This window comes from Homalodisca vitripennis, chromosome 1, assembly GCF_021130785.1.
Source record: "Homalodisca vitripennis isolate AUS2020 chromosome 1, UT_GWSS_2.1, whole genome shotgun sequence".
In the NCBI taxonomy this organism is placed as follows: Eukaryota; Metazoa; Arthropoda; class Insecta; order Hemiptera; family Cicadellidae; genus Homalodisca; species Homalodisca vitripennis.
Window position 1 is genome coordinate 119,315,227 of NC_060207.1, and position 23,799 is coordinate 119,339,025.

Consider the following 23,799-nt stretch of genomic DNA (forward strand, 5'->3'; position numbering starts at 1 on the left):
CTTCTTATGATGGTTGGTTGGGGAAACAACGGACGATCACACGAGGAAGCATGCCATTTATTTCATGACTACTTTCACGAGAGGCAGCCAATTTCTAGAACAACTGTAGGGAGAACTGTTCAACGCTTTATGGAAACAGGAAGTGTTTCCGATCGTCATAGGACAGGAAGGCCCGCTACTGCGACAACTGAAGGCAACTCTTTAGATGTATTGCACTCATTTATTGAGAATACGCAAGAGTCCCTACGCTCAGCAACACAAACTCATGACATCTCTGTTTACGTCTGTTAAAAAGATTCTGAAAGGGTCTAATTTTAAGCCTTATAAAGTTCATTTGGTGCACGAACTCAACGAAGTTGATTTCGATCGACGTATAGAATTTTGTGAAACTATGATGGCCTCAAAAATAGATTGCAACAAAATTGATGCAAAACAATTATTGTGTTTTCAGACGATTGTTCATTTATGCTGAATGGAAGTGTAAACAGGCACAATTGCCGTTACGTACTAGAGTAGCGAAAATCCTCACTGGATGCGGGAAGCACATACGCAGTATTCACTAAGGTGAATGTCTGGCTTGGTGTGATAGGTACCCAGTTTGGTAGGTCCTTTCTTTATTGAAGGAAATTTAAGTGCAATATCATATTAACGTTTTGCTAGAAAATGAAATTACACCAGCACTTCGAAACATGTTTGGAGAACATTACCAGAATATCTGGTTTCAACAGGACGGAGCACCCCCACACTACGGCATTGACGTAAGAGCCTATTTAAACCACTGTTACCAATATATTAGGACCAAATTTGTAACCCTTGAGGATAACCTACGTCATAATTCACTTCTGTACAACTGACAATCATAATGTAGTATTTATCTGCAGTATTCGTTTGGTTGCAGTTTTGCTTTACCGGGGTTATGGCTACTAATGAAATGTAACCAAGTAAAACCTTTGAAACAGCCGCCATTTTGTACTGGATCAATCTTTTTGAGTGCGGTTTGCGGCATTAAACTCTGCTAGACAAGCCCTTTAAAATGATGTGCATATTGACCTATGCTCCTATTTAAGATTTCCTTCCGACTCCTTGCGGGACGTCCCCATGATATTACAGAAAACTGATAGTTCCTTCAAAAAGTAGATTTTTAGGTGTAGTATTGATGTACCAAATCTTTTTCATTTATCTGTTATCGTTTAGAAAATATTATACCAGTGCAGGACTTTATGTACACCCTGTATAGTAAACAAAAAATTAGAAATATATATATATATTCACTTCGAGTGTATAAAAGCAGAATTGCTCTGTTATATCAATTATTAGACTTCTTGATACAAAGTTCCTTTAATATTTCGGCTTTTTGCCGTTTTCAAAAAGGTATAATACAAAATAACAACACAGCAACAAAATTTACAAAAGTAAATCTTGTATTATACCTTATTATACCTTTTTGAAAATGGCAACAAGCCGAAATATTAAAGGAACTTTGTATCAAGAAGTCTAATAATTGATATATATATATATATTATACCATTTAAATTTAAATAAACAATATTAATGCATAATGCAAATCCATCACCAATAATTCAACTAACCAATTACTAAAAAATGTAACTTCAAAAGCAATAACGTCAGTCTTTCTACATTTGTCTCAGTGATGCTTACTTTAACAATTACACTATTGAGTTGTTAGATGTTAGGTCACAGGGTAGATTTTGTAGTAAATATCCCTATTTTGTCCTCATAACACTAAATATATCTATTTTGACCTTCTTGTACTCAAATTTCTTTAAATATCTTTTTAATTTTATTTAATAACAAAATTTTGTACGCGTCCTAGACATAGCTACATAAAATTATGATTAAGTAGAAGAGGGTTTTAATTATTAAAGTAAAATTTGAAAGGAAGTGTTCACAGAACTTGTTAGTTGAGAGGTATAAAAATTTTCCTCTTCACATATAAAAATTGCCACATTAAAACTAATCAACTTACTTAAAAACAAAATACATGTTGGCTTGGATTACACTTGAAAAAGAAGAGATCTTTATACTTGAATATTTTAGCAATTGTAGGTTTAAATTTTGAACCAGTGACTAAATTTTGTGGGAGCTGCAACAGATCTTTTGCTTAAGGGTTGAACAAACATACAAACAATTTTTGCTTTTAAATAAGTTGCTTTTAAATTTTTGCTTTAATGCAAAGAATATTTTATCACTTTAGAAAACACTATGCTGCTCTGTATTTATCTTATATTTCTTATGAATTAATAAAGATTTCTACAATACCAGAAATCTCAATTTTAAATTTGTATCACTTTGCATGGCGTCATACTGATTATTTTCATCTAAAGTTTGTTGAACACATCCTGGTTTAAAGGTTTCACTTTAGTAAAACATGTGAACTTCTCCAGTCTTTTCATCTTTATACATTCTTAATTCTATGTTATGTATGCTTCACAACTTTTTATCCAAATCCATTGCAATCATATTTTATTAACATAGATAAGGCCACTGTAGGCAAGATGTGACAATTTATTCTATGACAGGATGCTGCACGCAGCTCATGTAGAGTTTGTTTTATTCTTTTAACCTTGGAACTGACAGGGTTTTAAATATTTTTCAGTTATGAACAATTCTTAATAAATTTTATGATTGTTATACAAAATGTTTAAAACTTAATATACATAATTTAATGCAATGACTATTGATTTTTAAAAATTATTAACCACTGTTTATATTTTTTTTCTCTAACTGGCAGGGTGTTTTGAGCAATATGCAGATCTTTTTTCATAAGTCTTCCTATATTTGTGTTATTTTGTTCAAAATTAACTACATAATACTATAAATATATTCATATTATGGACAGTATCATAATATAAATATGTCAGTTTCTTTGTCAGTCAAATTTATAAAAACCCGTTATGACAAATAAAAACGGTGTGGGGATGTATCTAGAAAAAATATGTACCCGTTTCTGGCATCTCAGATTGCGAACATAAGGAATCTCAAACTGCCGAGTTCAGTGAAATGAATCACAGTGAGTGGCAAGCGACAGTGGACACTTGGCTGTCACAGATACACACTATTCTGGAGCTGGTGTCTGTGATTCACAAGACCATGAGCACCTCCATTGTGGTGCAAGTGACTAGGCTGGCGTTGTCCAAGTTTGTATGTGCCGACTCGCCAGTCCTATCACTACAACCCTTATAAACAACCGAGAGTGTACAGTCTGTGAGCACCTGTAGTCACCAAGAATGTTGCCTTCATAATACAACATTTTAGAGAGGAATAAAACATTTTACAAATGGATGCTGCAGCTAGTAGCCACATCAGATTGCCACAAGGTCTCCTTTACATATGTTTTGCTGGAGTAATCCCCCCTCCCTACAAAGATGTTGATAGAACTTGTGGGCCATGAATCTTTCAACAATACAGATACTCTTCAGAGATCTACAGAACTAAAAGAAAAGTACAATTACCTGCAACTGTGTTCAGTTGCTAATAAATTTCTATATTAATTTGATAAGAGTTAAAATCGTAATCCTTAACAATAAATATAAATGTTTTAAATAAATAATTTTCATTCAAAATAATTATACAATTTTTTTACATAAATGTTAGCATATAAAATTATAGTGTAAAGTATACTCTTGTTGGTTTGAAGACACCAAAAATAGATATGGATTAGATATAAAAACCCAATTTCTGTATAAACCTTCGATTAACTCAAATACTGTAGTTCAGATTATTTTGCAATATGTTGAAAATAATGATTTTGTAAAATTATTTCTGTTGTAAAATAGTAGTTCTCAAGAAGGATTGTTTTGAGTTTGTTTGGATAAAAATCTACCCTACAACATTTGTATACAGATTTTACTTAAAAGACCATTTACTGTTTACAGATTATTTGAGCTCTCAAGTTACAAATAGTTGGTAACAGGTTATGATGTTTGGAATAATTATTATTTTTCTTTAACGAAAACAGTAACCTAGATTAAGCCTGTAATTTATTGTCTTTGAAACAATTTTAAACAAAGATTCCTAAAGAAGTGATTTTTGCATAGAAATTCATTCCAGTAGAAGGGAAACACAAGTACTTGAAGGAAGGGTTAATAGGGGGTTGGATAGTAGTAGAGCAGTATCAACAGGTATGCTTGTATGCCAACATACATCTTTCCACTTCATTGAATCGAGTTTGTCATTGAAGCAGAAGGTTTTAAGTTTGTATGCATAATCATGCTAAAATGATATTTTTATATATACTTTCATATATTAATTGGTAATAAATATTATAGTATTTACATTATAATTGTGCCAAAGTATTAAGCTATTCAAACTTGATAATATTTAACTTCTTTCCTTTGTCAATCATCAGTTAAATGCAAAGTTATATAAAATTATTGATTGACACATAATATTGATTGAATACACTAAGGCAGATAACTAGGAGGTCAGATGTTTGGGAGTCCCATCCTCTGCTAACAGATGACATCGGGGGTCGGTTAACTCTTTAGGTCCTGAACCTAGCTCTGTGAGGATACAGTACTGCAGCAGTCCTGCCTCGCTTGGTTCAAAATTTGCTCTGAGATTCTGCAAAATTCATCACATCTTTTTTACTCAAACCATTAAAATTAAGTTTCAGAAGAGGATTTTAACAAGGTGCTACAACAATTTTCCATCAAAACTTATTTTCAGTTTAGTTTAATATTTGTTTCAAAGTACACTTAACTTATTAAAACTATCTGAATTGTTATCCTTATGATTGAATGCTTGTGTCTGCTCCATTTGTATCTTCTAGTCACATTTATAAAAATTTCCAGTTATATAAATTGCTTTGTTAAACAAGGGCATAAGTAGGAAAGGGCAAAGACTATAGTATGACCCACAACACTGTCTAAATTGTTCTCTCCTGAAATAGGTGAATAGAATATCTGACCCTACAACTATGAAAGTTTGCATGGCTGCCTTGTAGAAACTATGCATAATCTTTCTACATACTCAAATTAATCAAGATCTCAGCACTCAGATGTCCACAGCACAAGTAAAATTTGACGTTATGGAGCTACTCTGTACCTTGACATTTGGCCATCTTACCAACAAACAAATAACTTACCACCTGAAGTAATGCATTACCTGAGGTAATTGAGCCTGTGAAACAGGCAGTCCAGTGACGTACTCCCCAACAATATCAGGACTAGGTGGAAACACTCTAGTCACCAGAGCGACCACTTCAGGGACGTCTGCTGCTTCTAGGTAGAGACAGGCATTAGGGCCTGCATCAAATGTGTATGCCAACTGCAAACAAAGGAACAAGTAATCACCATATTTGTCAATAAGTAAATTATATTTCTTGCAAATGTACATTATCCTGATACTGGAATTCCCCTTTCAAACATTACAACAATTCATTGGTTTCAAACATACCTAAAGTATAAACTGTGCTAGCTTAAAGATAGTTCCAATTATCTCAGTAAATGTTTTGGAAAATGTTCCCTAAGGTACATACTGCGTACTTAATACACAGGTACATTAGAGAAGTAGATTTAAAATTTGGTAACCATATAATATTTTACCTCACATTAAAAAAGTGTCTTACAATAAAATAAATTATTTACATTTATTAAAATACGTTTCAAAGTACAATAAGCTCAGAAAGTGCTGGTAACACTACATGAATCATCCTGTATTTATATATACACTAATCACTAAGAAAGGTAAGTAATTCGATTTTGGAATTCCTAGAAATTGGTCTAAAACAGTCAAAAGTGTTACTGAAATCTTGGGAGCTATGCAATCCATAGAATGTTGCTTATAAATAGTGAGCGAAGCTGCGGGTATGTGGTAGTAATATCTATAATTCATTATTGGTGGTAAAAAACTGGAAACCCATTGATATCCAGCAACAACTTATCTTTATGGTAAACATAAAGAGTGAAGGAGAAGTGGTGAGGTACTGGCCTAGGTTCACAACAAGGACTGAAATGGCTGACAAATAGATTGTTGGTGAAAGGAAATGAACAAATTTGTGAGAACCAACATTTCACAATAATTACTTTCTTTTGATTTTCATATTTTAGTTAACTGTATGAGATTGCTACACAAAACTTTGACCAACCAGGTTTGTGTCAGATAAGTAGCAAACTTTTGGCTGAGGGCACAGCTGGCAGAATTTTCTGACAGTGACATTGAAAAATAATTTAATGACAAGACATGTCAACATGTGATTGGAGAAAATTTCCTTTAGTGTGGCTTTCAAATGTATGCAATAAAATTTAGTTATTCACATTGATATTTTTACATTTATTTCTAGATGGCTCCCATAACTCACCTTTGTAGAGCCACATATATTGTTATATGTATGCACCATTTCTGCAATGCTATGAGATACATCATTCATGTAAACAGCTGGTGGGAAGGAGTCCAGTGCTGTAGCGTGGAACTGGTTACTGTCCTTCATCATCACCTCTGCAAACGTTCTAAAATCCTTTGAAGCTATTGCCTGAACATAAAAAAATGTTTGGATTAAATACAATATATATATAAGTAAATACCAACAGAACTGGAGACCGAGCACACATAGCACTTGAAACAATTTTAATATTCTTAATGTTCTGGTAAATATTTATTTTTATGTAGATAAGAATAAAATACTGAAAATAACAAAAAATAATTGTCTAATTTACTTACTAATTACTTCCATATATGTTATACCCGTGTATGTTGACTATGACGTTCTATTGTTGCAATATATACAGACGGAAATTTAGTTCTTTGATCAGTGGCGTAGCGAAGGGGGGGTCCAGGGGGTCCCGGACCCCCCCCGAAATTTTAAGACGTATTAAAAAATAAAGCATGGAGCAGGAGAAAAAAGGACAGTTATCATTACTCTTGTCTACAAACATTAAATTGATTGATTTCACTGATTGAAGTGACCGTTGTTAAAAATATAATTGTCCTTTCGTTTAAATCATAAAGTATCAAACGATACTTTTGGGCTCGGTCTTTCGGATAGTGTAGTGTAATCACGGTATTTCTTTAGGACGCGGCCACGTGACGTCGCAAAGTAACCTGAAACCGTAACACGGCGAACAGTTTAAATTAGCGACCACTTCGTTCAAATTCGTCGTGTGGGGACGTAAAGTGACTACATAGAATTAAGTTAAGACGTTGATTTTTAGGTGTCATTAAACTGGTAAACGTGTATATAATTATCGAAAAAAATCACTTTCGGTCGGAAAATAGACTTGAAAAACTCTACTGATTAGAACTTCAACTAATTTGGACTTCAATGATTGAGGTAAACGTGGGGTTTTCGATTGAGTTAGGCGACGATTTTTTGTTATCATTAAAACTTTACACCGTACCTATATAATTATCGAGAAAAAAAAAAATCACTTCCGGTCGGTAAATACCGAAGAAAAGCTCTCTACAGATTCAAGTTTTGCCGATTTTGGATTTCATTGGTTGAGTGGTTTGAGGTAAAAGTGTACTTAGGATTATGTTTAGGACGGTGATTTTAGGTATGAATTCAACGCCGACTAATACATATATAATTATTGAGAAAAAAAAACAATTAAATCGTTTTAAATTAGCGACTTTCTTCCTATGGAGTCCCACAGGGATCTATACTTGGACCAGTCTTGTTCCTTGTGTACATCAGCAGGCGGAACTCATCGCTCCTGAGAGGGAAAATTGTCCAGTATGTTGACGATACAACGCTCTGCATTAAAGCTCCAACAAAACATGAATTAGAAATCATTTCCTTTTTAGAACTGAATTCATGTATTCAGTTTTTTTCTAAATTAAATCTGAGGACCAAACAACTCCAAATCAAATGCACTAAATTTCTGTTTGCGGCAAAGAGAGATTGAGGATCGCGCTGCTGTGATGGCGGACGATGTCCTCATAGAGGAAACTGATTCCACCAAGTTCCTCGGAATGTACCTTAATCGAAGTCTGACTTGAGAAAATCACATTGAAAGTACCTGCTCAACGGTTTTCTTCAGGCATTTATGCTCTACGAGAACCTTTCAAAATTTTTGCTCCCGGGATGTACTAAAAATGGCCTACTTCGGCCCTGTACACCCCCATCTAATGTACGAGTTGAGGCTATGGGGCAGCTGTTCTAAATACAAATTTGAGCGAGTATTTAGAAGTCAAAAGAAAGCTGTCCGCATCATTTCAAAATTGAAATCCCGAAATTCATGCAGAGATGCCTTTAGGGAGCTTGGATTGCTAACTTTGCCCTGTCTCTACATCCTCGATGTCGCCCTGTTCTGCCGATTTAAGTGCGAGTTCGTCCGGGGCATGGACGTATATCAATACGGGACAAGAGGCAGGAACAACCTCGGTTACATCCGCACAGAACAGCCGCATTTAAACGTTTGCCATCCGAGGTTGGTGTTAAGCTGATCAACAAGCTCCCTGATGAAATAAAAAATTTGAATGAAACCAGCAAAATTTAAAGCTCGATTGAGACACTTTTTGGTGTCGAGGGTGTTTATTTCAGTGGAAGAGTTTTAAGATGAGCCGCTGGGATGAAATTTAAAGTAATTCGATCATCCTCTATTTCTGATGGTAAAATTTAGAAGATTTTAAAACGTATGGCTGTAAGTATGTATCAGTCTTAGGAATGAGTGTGGACTGTGTATGAACGGGTATGCATGGGGGCAATTTAAAATAGGTATACATATTTCTGATTAATTTAATTTGACGATTGTATGCAATTTTTATTATTGTTGACACAATAAAAAGTATTATTATTACCTCCGGTCGGAATATACCGAGGAAAAGCTCTACTGATTCAGATTTTGGGTTTCACTGGTTGAGTCGTTGAGATAAAAAGCGGTACTTAGAATTATGTTAGAACATTGATTTTAGGTATCAATTGAACGCCGACTAATATCTATATAATTATCAAATAAAAATTGAAAAAATCGCTTCCGGTCAGATAATACACCGGAAAAAACTCTACTGATAAGAAGTTCCGACTACTTTGGATTTCACTGACTGAGGTATTATTTCATTTTCCTTAGTACGAGTATATTCCGATCGGAAGTGATTATTTTTGTTTTTTTTCTCGATAATTATATATTTATTAGTCGGCGTTGAATTAATCTCTAAATTCAATGTCCTAACATAATTATAAGTACTACTTTTACCTCAACCACTCAACCAGTGAAATCCAAAATCGTCAAAAACGAATCAGTAGAGAACTTTTCTTTGGTATTTACCGACCGGAAGTGATTTTTTTTCTCGATAATTATATAGGTAGTCGAGTACAGTTTAATGATAAAAAAATCGTCGTCCTAACTCATTAAAAAAATACCACGTTTACCTCAATAACCGAAGTCCGAAGTAGTTGAAGTTCTTCAGGTGTATTTTTATTTCCGACCGAAAGTGATTTTTCCGATAATTATATACTCGTCTACAGTGTAATGATACAAAAAATCTTCATTATAACTCATTCATAAATACCCCAATCAGTGAAATCCAAAGTGGCCGAACTTCTAATCAGTAGAGTTTTTCCGGTGCATTTTCCGACCGTTAGTTTGATCTGTACCCGAGCAACGCTCGAAAATCGCCCTTTCTTTTCTAAAGGGTTTTTCGGCCGTCATCAGTGGCCCAATGTCCCCGAAGGAGTATTTCATTTTCTCCACAGAATATAGTTGAGTCAATTATACGCTTGAGTGAAGCTCTGCTTTGATCTTTTTATTTCTTATCCAGTGAATCCAACATCACTTTGGTGCCTTCTACTCGGCCAGAATCGAACTTCGTAAAGTTTCTGTTGCTATAACAAGAAAATTTGTGGTACTAGAGTTTAATTTGCCTATTACTTCTTTCCACTTCTATAAAGGCGTAGTTACTAAAGCTCCATATTTTTGGTATTTACCTTTTACCAGTGAAGTTCATTGGCAAATAAACACACAAAACGTCCCCCGGATCACCCGGTTTGGACCCCCCCCCCCCCCCCCCCCGAACGAAATTTCTGGCTACGCTACTGTCTTTGATGTTTAGAAAGTCACCAATCTCAAAATGTAAATTGTAGTAACTCTGCTAAATTAGTATAGGTTTAACCTATGAATCTTTCCTTTTTTTTAAACCTTATATTCTTAGTGATCTTGTAATAGAGTATATAAATCTATCTTGAATTAAAAAAAAACTTAATTGGTTGGGTTCTTGTCAAGAAAAAAGCAAGTGAAAATTACATTGTTCAAAAGGAGTATCTTGAATACCCGGAGACTGTACGAGGGTGGAATGATCTTAATGATAATAAAACCATCCATTTTCAAGCATGATGAAATTTTTCCCTCACACAATTTCACATGTATGAATTAACAGGGAGGTCTCAGGTTTTACCACAATGAAATTTGTTATCACTGAATCCTTGTTCAGAAGGAAATATTAGCATTATTATCTAAATAACCATAAAATCAAAGTATTGTATTTTGTGAAATAGAACAGGTATACAAGAAGGTATCTCACAGAAGTTTCATTGCTATCTACTATTATGTCTCACAGGTTCCCAGATATTCTTGGCTAATGCTTAAAGCTTAAATAGACTTCTAGAGTACAATTTTGTTACAATAAAGAAATATTATCAATGATCCATTAACCTTTGTGATATCCTGCACCCTCCTAGGCACGCTGTGGCTAACTCGGTACTGTAGTAGTTCACTGGTCTCCACACAACGCTGCATACCACTCGTGCTACTCACTTTCTTCTTTTTATCTGTTACCTGAACATACAAAAACAATCATCTACAATTCCTAGTATCATAAAATGACTAAGAAATGTTGATTTAACAACACCACACTGGTGAATGATACCTGGATCAGGACAATAACACTTCCACAAAACTACGGATGTGTTTATAGGAAAAGGTTGGGTTTATTCCTATTAAATAATATATACAGGTTAACTAGATATGTGTTTATTGAATACAATTATACAATTGAAAGAGTGTTCCAAATATTACCAAGCAAAGAAAAACAAACTATATTAATAATAACAATCCTCGTTCCGAATGGCCACTCTAAACCTCTTATCGAATTCCCGGTTTTCAGGTCATAAATTACTGATTTTCTAGTCCATTTTCAAACCAAGTAAACAACTGTAATAATGTATTTAGCTATTATGCAGAGTGGATGTGAAGATTTATTGTCACCAGCTGTGTTTGCAGGAAATTCCACGAATTTGTGATGGTTAATAAATGTTAGCACTAGTAATAAGCAAAAAAAACCATTACACGTCAGTCTAATGCTGTGACATTCAGGAACAACCGTTGCCAGTTCTAGGGTTAAGAACATATGCGTTTGCATGGCACAAAGAAATTTCTGTAAGGTGTGACAAGGTTGAGAACGAGAGCCACAGTCATCACCCAAGGACAAGTGTAAATTACGTTAACATTGAGGCAGTCCAAAATCTCATTGAGGAAAAACACACAAACTCTCTTTAAAATCATAATGCACAATATCATTGTGAAATATTAGATACCAAAAAATTATTACTTTGAAGGAAAAAGAGGCAGCAATTGGTCAGAAGTGTCATACTTCTGCACGATATTGTCAAGCCACATAAGACAGTACTACAAGACAAAAATTGGTTCAATTAGGATGAGAAACACTGGAAAATTCATCTTATAGCCCAGACTTGTCACATTGTGACTTTCATGCTCTTAGATCGCCCAAAAAAGGGTGTGTAGCCTCATGGACAAAAAAGCGGTAGAGGCTTTTGTGCTCCAACGACTAAAAGAACGTCCAAAGAGTTTCTCCAATGATAGAATAAAAAAGCTCTCAATCTGATGGGGAAAATGTATTTCAAGGGTGGGAGAATATGTATAAAATAATATATAGGCCTATTCGTAAGTTTAGTGAAGTAAACTTTTAATTTTTTGTATTAGTCCTGTTCATAATTAATAAACCCTTGTATATTTATTACAAGCTTATTATTACTGTCATCTTCTCTCTACTCTAAGGGAAAATAGAAATAGGTATTTTATTAATCAGTTACAGTACCTAAGTCTACTTCTAAATAGAACATCCTTTTTTCAGTGTAAGGATCTACTCACCACCAATATGAGGACCCTGAGTGAAGGCCAGTGCACGAGAGGGAAGATCTCTTTTGCTATAGAATCCGTGCCATCAGCTCTGTCACCACGAGCCCAGTGCACAAAACCTCCTGCAAGGCTACGACAAGCCGAGCCTGAGCCTTGCCGTGCCACAGCTGTCACATCCCCTTCCACTCTCAGCACCTTGGACAGTGTGTACACTGTCACACAATCATTTAACAGACGTTTTAAACTATTAATTTACAGTCAGAAAAACATTCCTTCATAACCAAATATTAAGGAATTTATTTTAAATATGATTTGAAAAATATGTCTAAAAAAATGCTTTGTTTTCCAACTGTTGTAAATTTTAAATAATTAAAAAAGTTGGAAATGTGATATTGCTTACAAATGTAAGGAAACTGATACCACATGTTAGCTTACAATAAATGTTTTCAAAAGCTACTCAACAATGTCAACACATATTTACGTTACACATACAAATACAAAAGTGGTGCATTTTCAATTGCCATCAATTCCATAAATTACTGAAATGAAGTGCTCTTCCACAGTTATGGCTAACCAGTTTGGCCAGTACTACGTAGTCAGTCTTTATGTCAGCTAAAGTGTGTTGTTTCACATCAAGTGACAACAACCATGCAAGTAAATTTACATATAGGACAGACCTCATATAAGAATAGACAAACACATACCTAGGCATGCGTAACCTGCAGCAGAAGAGGCTAATCCGGCTGCGGTAGGGAAGTTATTTTCCGAACATATGTGGATTTTCCAGTCTTTCTGTGGTGAGTCACCAGCAAGTCTTCTCACTAGGAAAAAAAACATTCCAATAAAAAAGCTACTTAAAATTATCAAAGTATGGTGAAAACTAGTACAAATTGTGGTGAAAATACAACAGCATGGAAAAATATTGAAATATTGCTTTACCATTATATCCTTATGCAAGATTAATGAACTCATTGCATTTTTTCAAACTTTTTCAGCTGAAGCTTTGCTGGTCATCCACTTTCGAAGTTTATATAACCAGTTATCTAGCGAACATACTACTGATTATTCTTCAAAGAAACTCTAATTTTAAGATTTGATAGTAAAGTCTGCTCCACACCATGCGTCCAATTACTGTATATACACATAATTTAGACTAAATTGGGTATTATTGTTATTGTATTCAGAAGCTTGTGTTATATTGCAAAAACCGTATCTCAATTAGAAATGGGACTATAAGGCTTTTCATGTTAGATATTGATTGATAAATATTAGTAATAAAATACACTTTATGTTACAAAGCTCCCATTTATCAATGAACTAAACATTAGACTCCATTGAAACAGTTTGGTCTCTTAGTAAAATGTAACCTAGTTTTCTTAATGTCATTTATGTATGTATAATTTTTATTCTCATATTTATTTTCAGTTATTGTATATATTTAATTCAATTAACATGGCCGTTACCAAGTACTGCATAAGTGCAGTGCAAGGTCCACTGCTACAGAATATTAGATAAACACAAGACATTACATACAGTCTGGGAATAATTGGTGTGACAATCACCATAAACTGCAAGCACAGTTTTATTCAGCTACATTGACATATTTTGTAAAAACTTCAAATGTACATACCAATATCTACCTACTTGTTTTTCTAGTTTTGAGCTTGTTTTAATTGCTGCACATTTTTGTAGCTTGGTCAATAATTTTTTTTAATAAGCAATTGACGTGAATTTGCAGCACTGAAAGTATTCTCATTTGTGGTATTGTAAGACAAATGTTTCAATCATAATTTCAATTTTTAAATATAGATAATATGTCAAGATTTTCATCAACGGCTCAAGCAAGTACACCTGCTATTACAGAAATTAAAACTAAAAATGAAAACAGCAGTTTACAAACAATATGAAAGAATGTTACTGATCATCATGAAATTATTTAGTGCTCTTGGTTCTGTGCAGACAGTCAGTCCTTGGGCTCACTCTCACCAGTCTAGACTTCATGGTGTCAGGTATTAATTGAGATCTTGACATACAACATATTATTTTGTTATCTAGAAAATACAAAATAATAGAAAATATAAAATTTAGTTCAGTGTGTGTCACATGTTTACTTTTAAGTTTTTGTGCAAGTATAACCTTATGTATAGGGATTTCAAGACCTGACAAAGAGGGTAGATTTCAATTTTTGAATCATACTTCTCTATCTTTGTAACATAGTATAATGGTATATGTTCAAAATCCTATTATTCTTTCTAATTACACAGTAGCTTCAAAACATTGTAATACCTAAACGACTCAACCTCCCATTTAATTTAATTTATATGCACAATGGATGCCCTGCTCATTGAACAAATATTTCTTTAATTATACATTGTGTTATAATTATTTATAGATTAAAAAGTTTTGTCAGGCTTTCGTCATCAAGGATAAAATTTATCTCTCGAGTAAATTAAATCCATTTATCTTAGCCACTAAAGAATCAAATGTTGCTCCATTTTAAAAGGATTTGTTTTGTATAAATTTGTCTGGTCACTGTGCATATATTTATTGATGATAGGTCTATATGTATTAGTGTATGTTTTAGCATCACTACTGTAGAATGAACAATTTTAATAACTACCATTTATCTAAATATGAATAAATAATTAATGTACTTACTTTCTGTTAGGCATCTGATAAGTCTGGGATTGTCAAAAGACTCCTCCCTAAAAAGTAAAATGTACATATATATATAAAATAAGTATAATTTGAAATCATATCAGAATTCCCAATTAGGCTCAAATCAAATTAAAATTATTAATGTTAAATTAATTAAATTATTATTCTTTAATAAATTAATTAAATTTATTAAAGAAAACATTGTCAGGCATGTTGAAGTATTATGTTTCACAACACAACGGTTCGACTATCAACAGACTACATGGAACTTCAAAAGTTACAGTCTGCTACTGTTAGGTGTAGTTATGGGCAAAATTATTATTCAATCAGATTAACTTGTTATAACCAATCAGCTGATATGGTTAGGTAGTTGAGAATAACCATTCAACCAATAAATGTATGCTTCATTAATCACCTGTTTGAAACTAAACAAAAATACCAACCCAGCAGGGATCACTTCTGGCTGGTTTATACCTTCCAGTTGAACCTACCACTGGGCACAGCAAAAACCGATGTGTCACTTAAATCTGAGCAACCTTATGGATGTCCAGAAGCGGCACATCACTAACCGCAAATGTCGAGATTCTGAGATACAAGGGTAATTCGATAGGTCTAGTCTACTGCGGGAGATGACTGTTTGAGTTGGTGGGGTTCATCCCCTAGCAAGTATCAGAGGTTCTTGCTAGCCTCAACATAAGGGTATGCCATCTCCTGCCTGCTTTGACTGGAGAGACTGTTTCAGAGCTGGCCTCCCCTTTTTTCAAAGGGTCATGACGAGATTAGTGGCATAAATTGTTCTTCATGGATCTTGATAGGACACGGCCCCTACCCTTATACATTCCGAATATCCTGTTACTCCAGAAGCAGCCTTATAGAATTTATAAGCTTCTTGTCCAAAGAGAGAAAAAAAGCAAAAATACTCTCATAAGATCATTATTGGAAATTTGGAAGCTCAAAAACAAAAGGTAAATCTTTAGTATAAGAGCTTTAAATTGATACCAAATATGTGCATAAAATAATAGTTCTAGATACCTAAAATCTCTATACGAGAATCAAGAAATCTGTTTAATAATACAGATAAATAAACTTATATAACTTAACCTTCTTAATGTTAAATATACATACTTCCCATTGAGCCATATTCTATCCTTGTCAAAATCTGGACTCTGCATTATGGTTGTTGTTGCTCTCATCTGAAAAAAAGTTTTCAATCATACCAGGTCATTGCTTCTTTGAATAATGTACACATAATGTTAATTTCATAGACATTTTTTTAACTGAATTGGTGTTTTGGTTATTGCCTAACCATTAGCGAAACCTGTCACTTGAGGGGCTAGAAAATTATTATTAATCTTTATTTCTGTCCATCTGTTTGTCCATACGATATCTCGAAAACAAACAGACCAGTAGCCATTAATTTTTCCATGAAGCTTAATTTCTATACAAGGAACATCAAGTTTGTTGATGGTGCATATCACTCCATGGGATTTGGCTGAGTCTTACCAAACATTTCTACATTGGTCTTATGGGTAATCAGTGTGGCAATGATAAAATTAAAGAATAAACCAATTTGTAAACAGACTGAATTCAATCATATAACATTTTTTAACACACAAATTGGTTGGTATGACTATTTTACATTCTGTCAGGTCCTTCTATACTCCGCTGTATCGGTTTACTTAAATAGACAAGATAAGAGTTCGATGGTGGTGCATATTCCTCCACGGGATATGACTGAGCATTAGCAAATCCTATAACTCAGGGTGATTTCTCGGGACTGAATTTAAGTATAAACTTGAACTTTTGCATGTGATGTCGTTTCTACATAACATCGTGTTCGATGATGGGCTTTTGGTTGAGCCTTTACAAAGCCTAACCACCTACAGGATATCTTGAGCATGATTTCATCTGTAGACTTTAAACTGCATGAATCTTTATTTCTACAAAGACAAGAATTAGTCTGATGAAGAATGCACCTACCCATGGGATTGGCCTGAGCGTCATTCAAGTTTATCACTCATTAGACTGGGGACTCTTCTCTCTGATTAGGGGTTATAAAAAATATCTTTTCTGTCTAACACATACTTGTATTTATATCTCAACCATATATATATATATAATATATATATATATAGGTTTTGTGCGTGTGTGTGTGTACGTATGTGCACGTGTGTATGTGTGTGCGCACGTGTGTGTGCACATGCGCGTGTGTGTGTGTGTGTGTGTGTGTGTGTATGTGTCTGTCTACCTGCAACATTCTGTCTGCCTAATATGGTAATAAGCACTGGAAAATTGTCACCATCTTTGAGAAAACATCTTTTATAAATAACCTGACCTTAATATGTACAAGTACGGTACAAGTTTGTCTGTTCAACAAACACTTTATTTTTCAATGTTTACTTTTTTACTTTACTTTTTTTTGTGTACGGAATAAGTTTATGTACTGATTTGAAATTTTATGGTCAACACAAATGCCTAATGAAAATAAACAATAATCTCTCTAGATGTCTAGTTATAAAAATGGTTTATACTTAAAACCTATGATCTTAAATAACTGCAAATAATCTTTTAGATATTACAAAGGAATTTTAACAAATGACAATTCTAACAATAGTATATTAGAGGAAATTAATAAAAAATATAGAAGTATATACCTTATGAGATACTGTATACAATTAATTCTCTAATAATGTCACAAAAACGCTGCTAATCAGCATGAATCATACAAAAATGAAACTTTTTAAACTCTATACTTTCAGATGTTCAATTCAACACTGTTTCACATGAACAGATAACAAAATTACTTATTATGAGAAATGCAGCACAAGAACGAGTTGAGAACACACAACAAACCTGTTCCATGGAAAGTGTGGTGCTAATAGAATCATTCAATGGTAGGATCAAATCTTCATCCCGCTTTCCCCCTAAAAGTAAAAAATCATATTTAACATTAAAATTGGTGTCATAAAGATTATACGAGATTACATATTTACTGAAGCATTTAAAACTTAGTGCTTGAATACTGAGCCAATGCAGCAATGAGTGTGTGGTGCACCACTTATATTAACCCTAGACCTGATAATCTACTTATCCTGTGCTGACAGGCCTACTTTGCTGATTTTCAAAGATTTTTTTAACCGCTCTCTGGCATGCTGTTTTCACTCAAACATATACTTGTCATATATGGTTTTTTCAGCACAATTATTTCCTTACATAGACAAAGAAATTAAAAAATACTTGTTATTGCTAAAATTTTTTTTATCAAACTTTAAAACTCCCTACTTTAAACCAAAAATTTGTATTGAATAAATCAAGATGAGATTTCATACGAGAATATTAAATAGAAATATTGTATATTACATTATAAAAAAAGCATCAAATTGACCAAAAATACAAGTCTTTTTCATTGCCGAACAGTTAAAAGGAATACTACTAAAAAATAACTTTCGTATAGAGTACAATAACCGGATCTGGTTTTTATATCCCATAGTATTTTAATCATCGATACTTCATATACTATGTAACAAAACTATCATTCGATATTGACATATCTAAAACACTGTAAAAAAGTCATGTTTCAAATTAAAAGAATTAATTACAAATTTACAACTAAATAATCTCATAAAGAACCATCAAACAACAATTAAAAAGAGTAATATTTTCGTAAAATGTCATTTGATAATAGTGAAGCCATAACAACAAAACATTTAACATTTAAAAACCAATTTAACTTAATGATAGGGTAATTGTGAACTTAACAACCGGAGTGGCAAAATACGAGTTTCGCGTTATTAACCTATTGTTATCGCCCTCTTGTACAAAATAATAACGGTAAGGTTTCAATGGGCAGAAATGGGAAATAACAAATTTATAGAATATTAAAAGTGGAACTACTATTGTCGTGTAGAGTAATATTTCATTGTTCTACACATGTCACGTAGTCTCGTTATAAGTCAACCTCTGGTCATTCACTGCTTTATAGAAATGTAACTTCAACAAACAAACAAGTATATTGTAAATTCACCTAAACATAACTTCCTACTATCTTGCAAGAAAAGTAATTCCACTTTTAATGTCCTAAAAATTCATATTTGTAATTTTTATACCTTAACACCTAATATTGTTTTGTTCAGTAGGACGATAGTAATAAATCAATAATGGAATCTCATTCTGGTGTGGATAAAAATAAATTTGAAAATAATGCATAAAAATGTAATTCAACTTTCAACGAACTAATAAATAGTGTAAGAAAAATATGATTCATAAATAAGTAAAACTAATATAACCATAACTTTGTACACATGTACTATGTACTTACATACCAAATGGTAACTTCCAATCACATAAAAATAGACTTTCTCGATATAAAAATAGCACATGATTACACAGCAAACTCATACTCTCACTATGAAAAAAACACAATGACCAATTAAAAAGGCATAAATTAATGTCATAATATTTTAAATGCTCACGTAATCTGCAGTCAAACACGTAAATAACTTTTAAAAATTAGTTAACAGCATTAGAGTTAACGTGCCACGATTGATTAAGGGGATCCGCCACTATCTTTTTACAGATTTTTAAATTTTATAAACTTTTTTCCAAAAAGTGGATTTTTTTGGTTAAGTATATAGTTTTTGAACATGTGGGTGAAATTTTAACTCAATATGAAAATTTTTTTCATGTATTTTTTAACTAAAATGTAAAACAGTGCACCTCTCTGTTTTGGCAGTTTTTTTTCAATCACGTTTTGGCGTATTCACCAATTATTATTATTTTCTTTACTGTAAATGTATTTTGATGAAATAGAACCATAGTAACAAAGTATAAAGTACATTTTCACAAAAAAATAAAAATATTCATGTTTTTTATATATACATTAGTATGTATTTTACATAAAAATAATAAAAATTTGTGAACAATTTTGTGAATTAAAAGTTGCATCACTGCTGGTTGCTTCTTGAGTTTATAATCATTGTTTATTGCTATTGGAGGTTATGTTTGACTGTTAGTAAACAGAGAGTACACAACTAATAACAGCTAACTAAAGCTTATATAGTTTTTTATTCAGTGAATTTTGAGTGGTGCTTTAGTTTTTTGACTTAGGCTAGGCATACCTTTTTTGCTTACTTTGTGCTCATATGGTAAGTAAATATGGGAAGAGTAAAATTAGGCAAGAAAATCAGAAGCAATTTGAAAAGAAAGTCAGTTTCTAAAGGATTTGTCTAAAGATGATCTTCTAAAAAGATGCTCCTCAGGAAAAACTCAAATATACCGAGTCCCCACATGGGGTATAGAACACAAAAATAGAAATTTATAGAACAAACATGATAGAACGAAAAAACAACTCTTCAATTACAAAATTACAAACTTACAAGCATTTCCAGGTATTGTGATCGGCATTGTTGTCGCTGTTATCTTATCTTTCTCGAGAATCCTGATTACGGCAGGCCGCGCGGCATCACGTGATTTGCACGGTACATCATTGCCTTTCCATTACAATTCAATTTATATTTCTGATTAGCCCCTCTAGAATTTGATATTTTACTGATAGGTACTATCTCGAGGGATGTTTTTTCTTTCGTCGACATCAGCGCGGGGCAGCACCGAAGGTGCTGCCGAAGCCCGCGCTGATGGCCGGAGGCACTCGCATTTTGGGTGGCGGAATGTGAATCAAGAATAAAAACAAGTTTTGAGTGTTTTTTTAATAAAAAGTTTAGTTTGGTAAATGTTTGTTTTTGTTGAATTTTTGTGTTTGGAGAAATGTAGAGGTAAAACACGGAAGTACAACAAAGCGATGCAACCAGCTGAACGGGTGGCGAGACTCTGCAGGCGAGACTCTGCAAATCACGTTATCTAAAGACCGCTCGACTTTGACCTTTGTCTGAGGATGGGGAGGGGTTTGCGATAAGACTTCCCTGTTTTTTAGACGAAATATTGCTTCTAAACGTCGAATAATCTAGTAATCAGTAAAGCAAAATGTCAAATAAGCTTCATGTCTGGGTGTGGTCGGTATAATCCCAAAGTACCGTTGCATATCACTGCTGGTTGCTTCATGAGTTTAAATCATTGTTTATTGCTATTGGAGGTTTATGTTTGACTGTTAGTAAACAGAGTAACAACTAATAACAGCTAACTAAAGCTTATATAGTTTTTATTCAGTGAAATTTTGAGTGGTGCTTTAGTTTTTTTGACTTAGGCTAAAAGGGCATACCTTTTTTTGCTTACTTTGTGCTCATATGGTAAGTAAATATGGGAAGAGTAAAATTAGGCAAGAAAATCAGAAGCAATTTGAAAAGAAAGTCAGTTTCTAAAGGATTTGTCTAAAGATGATCTTCTAAAAAGATGCTCCTCAGGAAAACTCAAAAGCAAACGATTCCCCTACATGGGGTATATGGAGTAAATGTCCAAAAACAATTTTTACTACCAAAAGGAAGCTTGATGCCTTGGTGGCAGTGGGCATTTAGCTTGTACAATAAGGGACATGCCTAGACAATGACCAAGCTCTTTTCTAAGGCTGGTATTTCACCGGGGAGTAATGCAGTGCGACCCAAAAGACGGACTCTCATCGTCTTCGCCTTCGGAAAGAGAGAGACACAGAAAAATACAAGAAGTACAGAAACTAGTGAAAAGTGCCCAGCTGAAAGAGGAAGAAAATATAAAAAGAGGAGGGTGTTACATATGGTAAGAGTTTTAAAGCCACTAAAAACAAATGTTAACTTTTTCCGGGCCGTTTTCCTCAAAACATAGATTTAGAGGAACTTGCTTCACGTAAGTTTGAATAACTTTGTTACTATGATAGATATAGCTGTCAAATTTTTACCATAGTACCTTGATATTATGAAGAAGGTTTGTGTGTATAGGCAAATGCAATACAAGGATTATTTCTATAAAAGTAGGAGAACAATAAAATAAAATTAGAAAAACTAGGGATTTTTTATAATTTTGTAAAATATTTCATAAGTAAGTTATTTTTTAAGTTACCAAGTTGACCATACACAGGGATATTCTTGTAGTGTTAGAAACAAACTAATATACAACTTTTTAATATAGGTTTGTAAATAAAAAAGTTAGGCTATTTTAGAATTTTTTTTAAACTAAAAATTTTGTAAAAATTTTTGAAAAGCTTCATAAAAAACAAAATTAATTGTTGAGTTTTTTGGTTTCAATGCATAAATCCTCTAATTAAGTCCTATTCAATAATAAAAAAAAGTTTAAACACCTAAAAAAGTCAAGATGAAAAAAAACTCTGAGATAGTGGCGGATCCCCTTAATAGACGTTACTGAAGAGGCAGTGAAGGGTACTGCACGGGACGGATGATGGTGCTTAACTAAACAGTTCTGACCAGAGAATACTCAGATAAGCTATCAGGAGCACAAATAGGGTAGAGGGAGAGCATGATAAGCGGACCCAAGTTTTTATATTGAAATTATCAAACGATATTTAATCATTATACCCATCAATATAATCGAAACCAATAGTAATTAATTTGAACAATAATTATATCTGCACCAACTGTACGTACCTTTTCATATTCCGAACACAATTTGTTCTATTAGTAACTTCTTTTATACAAAAAAAGAATTTAGAAAACTATACAAAATAGCAATAAAATATGATTTACTGTTTCTTTCTCAGTTTCAAAATGTTTGTTTTATTGTTACGTTTTCTTTATTATTTAAATAACATTTTTCCTATCATCTGTCTTAATTTTTTGGTTGATTAATGGTTATGGTTTTTTATCATTTATGACCTTTTGTAATTGTTTAAACTATTTCTATTTATTTGAAACATGGGACTTAAATTTGGTATTTAATATATACGACTTGAATTAATAGTTATGTTATACGACTTTAATTAATAGTTATGTTATTCGATATATGAAGTATCGATGATTGTAATGAGCGATATAAAACTAGGTCCTCTTATCATACTCTACTCAAAAAATTTATATTTACATTTCAATTATTAAAAGACAAATTTATTTGTAATTAGAATTAGCCTATGTTGGTATTAGAATTTGTTAGTTATATTGAAATTTTGATTGGCTACTCCAACTGTTAACCAAAGATAGCCTAGTTAATTATCTTTCAATACTATTTCATTTAGTTTTCTAAAGTAAAGTGCAACCTCAGTTGGTTATATCATAGGTGTAATTTGCAATATTTTTATATTATCAATATAAAAATTGGTTCCACTTATAGTAGGCCTACTCCACTCCTTATCACAAACACTACCAAATAGGCTACTAATTAAAATATTGCTTTTAGTTGAACACAAATTGTATTTCTAAAACACAGAATTTGAAAATAATGATTATTTTGATGACTAGGATTATGGCATTAAGGGTAAGTTGTTCCTACTATAAAGTGTACTCTTAATGTGATAAGACAATTAACTTACAATATTTTATTATAGCTATGTTTACAGGTGCAATACAGGTTATTACTGACATTATTTAAAAAAAAAAGTATACTTATATATTCAACTATTTTTAATAGTACACAGTACTAAAGAGTATCAGACGTCGTAGTGTAATTATCAAATTTATTGCATCAATGAACATGAAAATAGAAACTGAACAATAGATCACTTGAAATTCAATTTTATGCTAAACATAACCTCTTTCGATTTTTTTCCGTCTGTCAACAAACACCGTGAAGCTAGCGTCACTTTATCGTCCAGGCTGTGAAGTTATCGTCTCTACATATAATAGTCTATGCGACAATGTTGCAGTACTCAATCTGAAGTCGCTTACAAAAATTCAAATACTGAAATAAATTGTATATTATTCAACTGCAGCTTACAGAGCACCTGTGTATACATTTTCATTGCGGGCACTTGTTTGGTTTAGTCTCAGGATTATTTATTATACATTTAACGGTAAACCTTTGTGGAAAATATTAATTACGAAAAACTGTGTAGATTTTGTGAAAGATCGCTTTTTAATAATTAGTTTCAAACATTTTATCTCAGTTTTTTTTTTAATTTTTGTCAGCGCCTTCAAATTGAGAACTGCAACATTGACGCACAGAACAGAATACAGAAGGACGATAACTGCACGGTCTGGACGATAAAGTGACGCTA

General features: G+C 33.0%; 1 protein-coding gene across 2 annotated transcripts; it reads right to left on the bottom strand.

Moving 5' to 3' along the window:
- Window positions 1-1,524: 1,524 nt before the first annotated feature.
- On the bottom strand, window positions 1,525-23,386 carry LOC124370479 (diphosphomevalonate decarboxylase). 2 transcript variants are annotated; one of them, XM_046828771.1, is made up of 10 exons: window positions 23,116-23,386; window positions 17,565-17,635; window positions 15,837-15,904; window positions 14,712-14,758; window positions 12,758-12,874; window positions 12,066-12,265; window positions 10,611-10,733; window positions 6,323-6,493; window positions 5,128-5,289; window positions 1,525-4,584 (listed from the first exon to the last, which is right to left on the bottom strand). In XM_046828771.1, the coding sequence occupies exons 1-10, from the start codon at window positions 23,165-23,167 to the stop codon at window positions 4,438-4,440; spliced, it is 1,158 nt and encodes a 385-aa protein (XP_046684727.1). In that variant the 5' UTR covers window positions 23,168-23,386; the 3' UTR covers window positions 1,525-4,437. The 2 variants fall into 2 exon arrangements, with proteins under 2 accessions (XP_046684727.1, XP_046684719.1); XM_046828763.1 differs by lacking the exon at window positions 23,116-23,386 and adding an exon at window positions 19,034-19,124.
- Window positions 23,387-23,799: the final 413 nt, after the last annotated feature.